Source organism: Rhinatrema bivittatum, chromosome 3 (assembly GCF_901001135.1).
Source record: "Rhinatrema bivittatum chromosome 3, aRhiBiv1.1, whole genome shotgun sequence".
Taxonomy (NCBI): domain Eukaryota; kingdom Metazoa; phylum Chordata; class Amphibia; order Gymnophiona; family Rhinatrematidae; genus Rhinatrema; species Rhinatrema bivittatum.
Window position 1 is genome coordinate 18,995,741 of NC_042617.1, and position 12,041 is coordinate 19,007,781.

The following is a 12,041-nucleotide window of genomic DNA, read 5'->3' on the forward strand; positions in this document are numbered from 1 at the left end:
CACTCCTGCTTGGATGGTGAGGGATGTGGAAGAGGAAGGGACGAAGGAATAACCGTGGCTCCAACAAAACCTCCCAGCAAACAAAGGAATTGAGCAGGTTCCAGGGTGAGGGGTAAACCAACCACACACTGATCAATAAGCGAGCCTGAGCACCTGCACACACACAGCACCACCAGACAAGGCGACCCCAGCACAAAGCTGCAGAGCTCCACGGTCAACGCGGCCCGTTTACCTTTACAGGACTGTACCCAAGGTCAACGGCTTTCTGGATCCCTTCCATCACTTTATGAAATCCTGAAATACAAGAAAACGGCTGGTTAAAGCTTGCCCTTATCTGAAATCTTCCAGCCCCACTTGATGCCAACAAGTTTTACAGGGCAGAAAATCTAGCAAATCTAGGGTTGGACGGAGGGAAGAGCAATGTTACTTTATCCGACACTTAGGGAAAGTGATGCACAGGGAGTTGAAAGAGATTAATCCAGGGTCACAAACACAGTCAAGGACCAAAATTGTCTCTCCTGAATCAGTGAAACAAGAACATTTTGAGTGGGAAATGGAAGAGGACGGATAAAGAGGGGGGGGAAATAACCAGGTAGTCGTGAATGAAGGCCCAATGATGAATTAAGTCTAAAGGAAGTCAGTGCCAACTGAGCTGGAAGCCCAAAACTGCCACGCCACAGGACAAAAGCCAGACTGACAATAAACGGTCCACTTGCATCAATAGTGGCAGACGGTACACAGATAACGAACACTCCTCCCGCAAAGCAAAGTTGCTTACCTGTAGCAGGTGTTCTCCGAGGACAGCTGGATATAAGTTTTCAGCGGCAGGCAGATGTCATGCAACGGAGCCCGGGGTGTGGAATATTTACTCTCAAGCTTCTATAAGCTTTTGGCATGCTTGACTGAGCTATAAAAGGAATTGGAAGATAAGCAGAGAGAAGACCTGTCCCCCAAATTAGGGAGAAGGTGGCAGACTAGTTGGGCTTCCACCCCCTACTTTGGAGCAGGAGATGCGAAAACAAACTTGCCATGGGTGTGCCCCACTTGTAGAATACCTGGTTTGCTATGTCCCTGCCCAGGGACCATTTGTGACGTTCCAGGATCCGACTCAATCTATCTACCAAGACATTCTCCTTGCCTGCCAGTTACATGGCGAGAAACAGCCTAGTCCTTTCCTGACCCAGCAGATATGAACCTGTTCTTCCCTGCTTGTTGATATACAACATTGCTACCAGATTGTTGGAATAATGACAATTTTGTTGGCCAACTGATCTCCGACAGCCTTCAGAGCATCCAGAATCGCTCTTAGCTCTATCTGGTGAAGTATTTCTCAAGCAGACCTTAGGCCCTGGTGCAAAGCTCCTCAGCCCAGGCTGAATGCATCGGTGGTTAGGACAATTTATACTGGAGGAACTGGGGAGGATAGTTCTTTGGCCAGACTCCAGGGCCCAGATTCCCAGAGCTGCTGAGTGATGCGCAATGCAAGTGGCCTGTGATCTTAGGGTCCCGTTAGGCTCGTCTCGGATGACGCTGTGGGCTGTTGATGCCATGAAGCACAACCACCTGGGCATGGCCTGGGCTGCCTGCTGCCTCATCCTTCTCCCTTCCACTGCAGTCACCCATCAGGATCCTCCCTCCTCCTCTTCTCATAGGCTTGCCACCTCCTTCCTGCAGATTTCCTCTACACTCAAGGGACAAGCTCCAGTCCCTTTCTTCTCTGCTGTCGTCCTGTTTTTTTATTTTGGTTTTTAAAGTCTCAGCACTACTGAGACTCAGTCGTGGCTTAAAAAAAATTAATCCAGGTACCTCGGCAGGGAGTCTCTCCCTCCCAAGTACCAGTTGCTCTGAAATCACACCCCCCCCCCCAAGAGGGGCTCCAGAGGAAGGGGGAAGTGAGCAAGCAGCAGCTGGGGTCCTAGTGGATGGGGAGCGGAGAGAGGAGCAGCAAGGTGAAAACTGGGGGCTTGATATGGGGGTAACTAGGTGGGGCTGGGAGGCAGACTCGCTGGAATGGAGTACGAGAGGAGACACCCCCCAAAAAAAGCCAGAAAGAGAAGAAGCTTATTTGAAAGCAACTGTAGTCTTACCTTTTTCTTTGCTTTTGACCAAGCAGAGACCACACTGCTAGACCCTCCCCCCAACCTGCACCCACCTCAGTTTTGCTTGGTATTCATTTCTGAGTAATTCCTAACATTCAGTTTGCCTTTTTGGCCTCTGGTGCACACTGGGAGCTCCCCCCATGCAGTAAAAAGTTTTGAGAGAGGTCCGAATGAGAGAGAGAAGAGACTGGTGAGAAGTCACTTGCCCTGAGAACATTTACCTTGCAAATTACCTTTCGGAGCCTTTGAGTTGCGGGAAACTTTACCATCAGCTGTTCCCAGTTGCCGCTGATGTCACTTGGGGGAGGGTCCGATAAGGTTCAAAATCGGAACCCCCTACGGCACGCAGCCGAGGTCGGCGCGCGGCTTTGTCAGGAAAAGAAGAATTGTTCTTCTCTGTTTGAGTTTCTTCTTAACCCATAGCAATTGAAAGTTAATCGTAAGTAAAATAAAAGCTCCCTCTCCTTACCTCCATGTAAGACATTGATATTTGGTAATAGTGTCACAAAGAACGGGGAAGTGTTTAATACCCAATGCCTCATACAAAGCGCAAGGCCCGCATAAGGGAAACGATGGCTTCGTCTCCCATATTGGGTCAAACCCAACCTCAGATATTCACGTGTTTTGTGCCTGCAACAGGATTGAACCCGGACGACAGGGCCATTGGAGAGACAGACTTGGAGCGAGAGTCACTCTCTCCGGCCAAAGCTATCTCGTTGAGCCCCGGGGCTCCCACTGCTCCCACTCCACCAATATCATCTAAAGGAAAATAATGTACCCTTGGCTTAGAGCCAAGTAATATTACTAACTTAGGCGTAGGGATGAAGAACATTACTGCTAAGGGTGGTGAGGAGGATAAGTCTAAACGGATGTGATTATATCTTCTAGTGTCTCTGAAGTTACCATGGATGTTATTTGGGCTGCTATTAAATCTCTTGAAAAATGCGATAATAAACTTAACAACAATTCACACTGATAGTCAGCAAAAGGTTATAGCGATTAGAAAAGGTAGTACTGTTAATAATGAAAAATTGGATAAAACAAGAGGCAAGACCTATCCAAATTGGAAGAAGTTCAAACAAATTTAGTTAAATCAGAGTGTATTTGAACGAAAAAAGATTTGAATATATGGAGAATAACTTAAGATATTCTAATTTGAGAATATTTAAATTTTCCTTTTCAAAGAGCTATAGCCCCAAAGAATGTTTAAGGAATATTTAAAGCAAATATTGAAGATGCCAGAACAGGCTATCCTGCTTTTGCAAAAATTTATTATATTCCAAGTAAAAAATTAAAAAGATAAGCAGCCAGAACAATCCATCAGAAATTTTAGAAACGTCAATTGAGACAGAGATACTAGAGAGGGAAACCTTATTTGTCTCTTTCATATTTCCACCAGAAAGAGATACTGTATTGTGTTATTCTTACGTAATAGGGACCAGAAATATCATGGCCAACAAATTTGGATGTACCCTGATTTAGCAAGAGAACACAATTGAGGCGAAGAGAATTTCTTAATTAAAAAGTGATTGTTTGTTAAGAGGCGTAAAGTATTATCTTCAATATCCATGTAAATGTGAAATATGATATGAAGACAAGAATATCTTTTCTATGAAGTCGCAGCGTGGCAGACATTCCTAGACACACAGTCAATGTGTGAGAGCAATCAGTATAAACTGTTGCATTCAATTTCTTTACTGAGTGTGATAACTGTTTCTTCTGTAATACTCGCTCAAATAACTAATTCAATGTCTTACAATTTCTTACGGAATGAGTTACTATTATACTGACTGTAAAGCAATTATTGAGTAATAATTGTATTCAATGATACATACTATTATATTTCGGTATGATATATATTTTGTTTTTATGATCAGTTAAAAATTGATAAATAAAGAATTAGAAAAAAAAGAAAAGAGTTTTGATGGTCAAACCTCTCCTCCCCTCCCCAATCTGATGGATAGAAGGACAGACAGACAGACAGATAGGGACCTCCACCAGCACCCACCCAACGGTCCACTTCATTTCCAAAAAGTTGCTAGCCGGTCCCTGGCACGGAAAAAGCCCGAGAAACACTGCTGTAGGGGCCATCGATCCCGAGACGCTGTGGTCCTCCCCCTGGGCAGATAACACATCTATCAGGGGGATCCGTGGCAGAAAGGATTGCGTTTGCACCAGGAGGGGGCTTGTGAAAGCTTCCTGGCCTTCTTTATTTCCTGGACATCGGCTGAAAAAAACATAAGCGAGGCAAAATCAAAGAGCTCTGTTCTAACAAAAGGAAAACCCCAAGCGACGCTGCTCGATACACAGATGCCGGTGGCTCCCAGCGGCCGACGAAAATAAAGAAACCTGGGAAATCAATGAAACCTACCTAGCGAGCCTAATTGGGGGGTGGAATTGAGAGAGCCCTGAAAGAATTAACATTCGCCAGACACGTTTTCACAGAGGACCAATGGGGAAGAACCACGATGACCACGGAGCTCCGTGGGAAACCAAGAGGGACTGGGATGGGCCTTGCAGGACGCGGGCTGTGCTGCGGGTGCTCAGCTGAGAATGGGGAAAGCTTCCAGGAGCTTTAGCAAATCTTCTGATCCAGGAGCCGGCAGGCGACGGCGCCCAGCGGTGAGGATTTGTCGTCCTGCTCGCCCTCCGATAACTGCGTTTTCCTTTAACTGAATCAAAACTGACTAAAGGTTACTTCTGGACCACAAAGCATGAGTGTACCGTGACCGTCCAAGCCTCCCAAGTCGGATTATCCATAGCGAGATCTGGTCAGTTCTGATGCCGATGAGGGCAGTGGCTTTGCCGTTTATTTTGTGATCAACGTATTCTGTAAAGGCAGAATATAAAAGTTTTGAACTTACATCAAAATTAAATTCCAGCTTTGAATTTTCAGGGAACTCGTTGTGGGGCACACAAATGCCAAAAAGATAGTGGCTACTCTCGTATAGAGAGCACCAATCTGTTTCATCCCTGCTAAAGGGAATAAAAGCTGAAGGCTAATTTTGTATAAATTAATGCAAAAGTTTAGAGAGAAAATTTAAAAAGTCATTTAGAGAAATCTGGATAATATGTATTTAATTTTGCCAATCAGTGAAAAGTCTTCTCTCTCTCCTCATGCTTGCTTGATGTGATTCTGTTTCACAATAAACGCCCATCTCTGCATTAATGCTTAGGAAGACAAAGCTTGTTTGCATTAAGAGTCCAGGATTCTGACAGCCTCTCATCATCATACCACCCCCCTCCAGATGCACCCATTCAACTCCTTCTCTGCTCCCTGTCTCCTCTCTTCCTTCCATTCCAGCTCCCCAGCCTCTTCCACTAACCCTCCCCCCTCCAGCATCCCTTCACCCATCCTCTCCTCCTCATTCTTAGTTCAGTATCCAGACGCTGCACGCAGCAAAATCATGGAGGGAGACAGTGCTCCCGAGAGAGAAGCCGGACAGTGCTCCGGGGATGGAGCTTCCACCAGCAGGTCCAGCTCATTGTGGTCTCTGGCATCGGAGGGCTTCATCCTGCAGCTTGGGGATTTCATTTTATCTGGCACTGCAGTACCATCTAGTGGACAGTGGAATGATTACGTTCAATCAACTTTCAGCGCCACTTCGCAGGATCCGTTCGGACTTAACACCCGCTCGGGGCCGGTTAGCCCCCCATGAAGAAATGTGAGGCTTAATGTTCACACAGGTCACCCCATTTCTTCCTTCCATCCTTCAGCCCCAGGGACCTGCCGTGGTTATCCCATGTTCCTTTGAATTCCGTTACCTGTCTTCACCACCTCTTCCGGCAGATGGCTCCATCCATCCAGCTCCTTTCCATGAAGGAATATTTCCTGACGTCGCTTCCATATCCTGAGCCCTGGCTCTACAGCTTCCTTTCCATCAGAAAAGGTTCCATGTTTGTGTCTCCCAACGCCTTTCGAGTATTTGAAAGTCCGTATTCACATCCCCACTGCCCCGCCTCTCCTCCGGGGTCTACATATTTTAGGCCCTTCAATCTATTTAGGCCTTCTGGTGCAGACCCCACACCATTTTGGTTGCCTCTCTTGGACCGCTTCTCATCCATCCCGATCCTGCAGTCAAGACCCCACCTGGTTCTGTATGGCAGCTCGGAGGGCAGTTATTGCAGAAAAGCATTAGAAAATTATTGTGGTGCGCCTTGCCAATGGAATTACGTCTCATCTAGGATATTCAAACTATTTAAGAAGCAAGTGAAAGCCTTTTACTTTAATGCTGCTTTTAAAGTGTAGAATTTGTTTTTACTTGTTTTACTGGTGTAAGGCAGTTTGTTTTAAATGTCTTGCATGAATTATTTAATGCTTTTGTGGATGTTATCTTGTACTCCGCATGGAACATAATGTGCCAAATAAATACAAATTCTTTGGCACATTTGTAGACTTAGACTGTAAGTTCTTTGGGGCAGGGACTTATTGCACCTGAATACTTATCACCATTATGGCCAGTAGTGCTATAGAAGTGATAAATAGCATTACTACCACTATGGAGGGCATTGCCAAGCCTCAGCCGAGGAAAGGCTTGCACCAGGTGAATCATCTGCGTGGCTCAGGTAGGTAGGGATCCAGTACATCCATTACGAAACAAAACATCCAAAAGAGATCAGGACCCACAATAATGTGAACACACTGTTTTTTGGGGTTTTTTTTTTGGTAACTCTGCTGAATACTCCAGATCCTTGGGGACTTGCTGGCATCAGACAACGGTTGGCTAGGCCTAGGAACGTCTGGTAAGTACGTGATCACTCTTGTCTCTTGAACACCTCGGCTGTATGAACAGGGGGGGGGGGTAACAAATCTCACCTTTCCGCCGTACGATGAACTCAAACTTGGCGGGAAATCAGCGTGTCCAAGCTGATGTTGAGAACGTCCAGCCCAGCCTCCTTCAGCCGCGGCAGCTGCCTCGCCAGGTTAATGCCGTTGGTTGGTGATGGCGATAGTTTTGAGCCCTTCCAGCTTCCGCAGTTCAGCTAAGCAAGAGAGGCAAAAAAAAAAAAAAGACAACTCATTTTACAGCAACAAAACTGGGACAGCAACAAAACTGGGAATGCGAAAATATGCCAAGGGACAGTAATAGGGCGTAGGTTTTTCTTTGTAAATAATTTTTATTTGAGATCAGCAGTTCTCAGATCATTCCAGGACTTGTTCATCTGGCGGTGCACAGTGAATGCATTGCATCTCTACGGTTCCCCTCCACAGCAATAATTCGTTTGTGTATTTTGGTGGGCGGTGTGCAGAGGCTTGCAGCAGGTGCACACAGGGAATGCATTTTCCTCCCAGTCCTCTCTCCCCTTCCCCAGCAGCCTTCACACAGTTCTCGCCTCCCTCTCTCTCCCACTCCTAAGCTCGTAAGGCCCTTCTCATTCTCTTCCCTGGCTCTGATTGGGCTGAAGACACCATCATGCCCCTTAGGACGCCTCCTGCTCCCAGGCCTACTAGCTGAGAAAATGCACATCAGGAACAGTAATCACCAAAACTAATTTATCAAGTCTGTGGCCCAGATATCACAATAAAAATATCTTTTCAACATATGTTGACACCTTTAAATATAGTTTCCAAAGTTTAAAGAATTCCAGGTCTTTTCCTGCACCAGATAGATATGAAACTGTTTCACGCCCATAACAAATCCACCCTATGTCTTCACTGTGAATAAAAGCTTTGAGTTGCACTTGGATGCAGAGGTTGTAGGTGAGCTTGAGTGTAATTTAATCCGATTTGCTGTCCAGTTATTTCCAAACACAGTAGTAGTATAGGGATTCTGTATCTAGCGCTACCAAAGGATGGCTTTGTCGGGATGTCGAAGTTGTCTATAATTGTAATGAAAGGAGATGACTCTTCTCATACATGATGGGATCTGCAGAATGCATGGTTTTAGGAAAGCGAGAGGGGTTCTAGTAAAGAGCCATTAGCAGCCTGGTGGATCTGTAAAAAGATTACAGAAAATCTGAACCGAGCGTCTACTTTGCGTCACTGCACTTAGGGATTCAAGAGCATCTCCCTGCGAACTGAACTCTCTTCCCTTGAAACAGAAGCAAGGATGAATCCCCCCCCCCCCCCCAAGAATGTGGTGTGATCAAAGTCTAAGCTGCTATTCATCTCCCCCCCCACCCCCCCCCCCCCCCCCCAGCGATGGAAGTGCCCCACAAGGAATGATTTTCTGTAGCAGATCTGCCATGAAAATCTAGGGGAGGGAGAAGAGCAGAGGGCAGGACTGAAAAGGAGATATCATAAGGGCAACTAATCTTTTTGTTAAGGAAAGTAAAATAAAGGAAAGAGAGGCATCTACGGTTTCCTAAAGAAGTCGCTGAAAACGGTGAGGTTCATAACTATGAGAGATCGGAGAAAGAGGAAGACAGGCAAGGACATCTGGGAAAGCTAAGAGGACACTGGGAAAGGAGTCAGGAGAGCAAAGGTGCAAATGGAGAGAGAAATAGCAAAGCTGGCAAACAAACGGGGGTGGGGGTGCGGGACAAGGCTTGCTTTAGATTTGTTAGTGATAGAAGGAAGTGCAAAAGTGGCAGTGAGAATGAAAGGTGAAGGGGAGGGAATATGTAGAGGCTGAGGAGGAAAAGCAAAATTGATAACAGATATTTCTGGTTCGGTGTTCACTGTGGGAGGGCCTGGAGCAGGACCACATGAAAAACACAAATAAGATATGGCAGCGAGGTAAACCCTCAATTGATTATTAGAACAGCGTATGATGAGGAGCCAACTCAACTTAAGGAGACAAGGCTATCTGGGCCGGGGGGTGGGTGGGATACGTCGAGGGTGCTAAGGGAACTTAGAGGTGTCCTGGCAGCTCCGCTGGTGACCTTTTCAATGCTTCCTTACGTCTGGAGTAGTTCCAGAGGACTGGAAAAGGGCAAATGTGGTTCCTACCCATAAAAATGGATAGTAAGGAGGAGGCTGGGAACTACAAAGCAATTAGCCTGACCTCTGTGGTGAGCAACTAATAGAATCCCTGCTAAAACAGGAGGATAATGCAAATTTTGCAATCCAATGGATTGAAGCTCTGAGGCAACGTGGTTTTACCAGAGGTAAATCTTGTCAGATTAATCTCATCAGTTTCTTTGTCCAGAGAGTTGGATCCAGGGAGAGCGCTATAGACGTAGTGCAACTTGGATCTCAGCGAGGCCTTTGACACAGTTCCGCACAGAAGGACTTATAAATAAATTGAAGCAATGGGTATGGATCCTTAGAGCGACTGACTGGGTCAGAAAACTGGCTGAGTGGGAGGCGCCAAAGGGTAGTCGGAAATGGCGTTTTCTCTGAGGAGGGGGGGTGTTTACCAGTGGTGCAACATCAGGGACCAGTTTTTGGACCCGTTCTTTAACATTTTTGAGAGCAACATTGCAGAAGGATTATCGGGAAAAGGTTTGCCTTTTTGTCCATCATACCAAAATCTGTATCGGGGTGTTTTAATTTATTTATATTACACTTTTGGCACTTCAATGCAGATTACATTCCGGCACTGTAGATATAGCCCTGACCCAAGAGGGGATCACAACATAAGTTTGTGCTTGAGGCAACAGAGGGTTAAAGTGACTTGCCCAAGCAGCAGTGGGATTTCAACCCTGATTTCCCTGGTTCATAGCCCGCTGCTTTGTCAGGGGCAGCAGGATTCGAACCTGTGGTCTCTGGAGTTCACAGCCAGAAGACCTGACAACAGAGCTTCTGGCTGTTGAGGAGAAGAAAAGACAGGGAGACCCGCCCACGCAGACTCCCTATTGGACCAATCATAGGTATGGCCCTAACAGACTGCAGTATATAAGGAAGTCCCGTCTACCACACCCTCTGTTGGACCAACGGCTCACCTGGCGTCTTCCCCATGGAAGCGTTATCAGTTTAGCTATTGATCTCTGGCCAGCTTCGTGTTCCTTGCCAAGCCCCTGTCCTAGTTCCTGGTCTCACGGAAGTCTCTTGGCTCCCGATTCTGCTTGCTTGCTTCCGTCTTCAGTTGCCTGCCAGTTCCTGTTTCCAGTCGTGCACTCAGCCCACAGGAACCTGGCTCAACCCATGGGGAATGGCGGCTGTCGTAAGGTGAAGACCATCCAGGCCTTCAGAGCAGTGCGGACGTGACTTGCCTGCAACCAACAGGCTAACTCTCTACTCCTGGAAGAGGGCCGGGAAATACGAGGAAAATGCGAAGGAGGATCTAGCAAAGCTCAAGCAATAGTCTGGCAGCTAAGATTTAATGATAAATAGAAAAGAGTGGGCAAGCACGTGGACATTTGGCACCTCGAGAGTTTAGGGGATGAGAAACTACTGATAACGCCATTCAAATATCCCACCACAAATATGGTGACCATACAATTCTGGGAATATTTTAATACCTAATGAATAGAAGGAGCAACCCAGAAAACCTCCCCAGCTCAAAGCACTTTTTGGCATTGTTCATGCCCAATCTTCCGACTAAGACAGGACTATCCAGCCTTAGAACGATTCAGGAGCAAAGCTGAGCAGCTGGCTCAACAGTCACACAGAGACGTGGAACCTAGGATGAACCTGGGCAGGGAGCTTGAAATCACTGTGATTCATACGGTATACAGCACTATCTGCACTGGAAGTGCCAGATAAATAGTGCTACAGCGGTTTCTTTTCCCATTGCCAGAACGTATTCAGTTTTCCCTGGCTGTGAGGGGAGCAGATGATGATGTCCTTTTGTAGGTTTCTCATAGGGATGAGGAACTGTTCCAGCCCTCTCTGGCTTGCAGCCTTGGTGCAACTTGCTCGTGTTTTTCAATGCTATACATAGGAAAGCTTCAGAAGGTTTTGCTTCATTTGATATTTAAGATATGCTATAAATCTCTTTTTGATGCAGATGAAAACTCGTAACAAGTTTGCTCAAGCCAGCTCACTGTCATGGCTCTTTAATTACTTTAAAGGTGTTGCTGACATTTCAGGCTTCTGAATGCTACAGATCAGTCCAACTCAGCCTGGGGGGCTCTTTGATGCCCTCCCACTGCAGAACGGAGTTGGAACTACTGTAAATGAAGAGGCGGCACCATGCAAATATGGATTTGGAATTTAATCGTTCGTCTTCCAAACCCAAGCTCACGGCGTTTTGAGGAACAGTGGAGGATTAGGCCTGGCACAGGAGGAATAGTATTGAAGGAAGCAGGCCCATCACAGATATAGGGAAGGTGTCAGGCACTGGCAGATCAAACAGAGTAGCTCAGGGGTAGGCAACGCCAGTTCTGGGGGTGCCACAAAGAGGTCTGGATATGTAGGAGGTATATTTGCATGCACTGCCTCCCCTTTGTAAGCAAATAATTAATGCAGGTTCACTGTGGATATCTGAAGAATATCCCTGACTAGCTTCACCTCTAAACAGGAGGATTTAGATTTGAAACTCACACAATCACCCCCCACTGTGAGGCATTGAGATACAGCTACATGCCAAGGGGTCGTGCAAAGCCAGCAAGCCAGAGCAGATTGCCATACTTGCGGTTTTTTGCGGATGAATCCTTTCACTGCTGCACAGTGCATTTTCCTCTCCTTCCCCACCTTTATCAGGCTGAGAGACCGAGAAGAGAAGCAGTCAGACTTAATGGACCTCTGGGTTTTTTTTCCCCAACCCTAACCATGTAATCTTCCAATGTTACTCTCATGAGACAACTCCAATTTCAAGGGTCAAGAAAGATCCATTGGCGACGAGATTATTGGAGGTGATTGACATACGGAGACGATTTATATCATTAGATGGTACGGCCAGAGGAAGAAGCAGAAAACTGGGAGTCAACTATGCATGAGGCCAAGACTAAACCAGTCTAGAGAAGCGCACCATGGTGTTACAGAGGAAATGAGAAAACTAAAACTGTCAACATGATACACTGGAGAGAACATGGAGGAAATCAGGTGCAGCTCAAAGTAGAGAAGCCTACAAAAAACATCTTAAGACACAAGAAGAAACTGAGGGAAGAAAATGT

At 46.3% G+C, this 12,041-nt stretch overlaps 1 protein-coding gene across 1 annotated transcript in view; it reads right to left on the reverse strand.

Moving 5' to 3' along the window:
• Positions 1–12,041, reverse strand: part of MOCS1 (molybdenum cofactor synthesis 1) — a 103,202-nt gene that overhangs the window by 55,880 nt on the left and 35,281 nt on the right. The window contains 4 exon segments of the mRNA XM_029592933.1: positions 233–294; positions 6,916–6,949; positions 6,951–7,037; positions 7,039–7,082. Coding sequence (XP_029448793.1) covers positions 233–294; positions 6,916–6,949; positions 6,951–7,037; positions 7,039–7,082 — 227 coding nt within the window.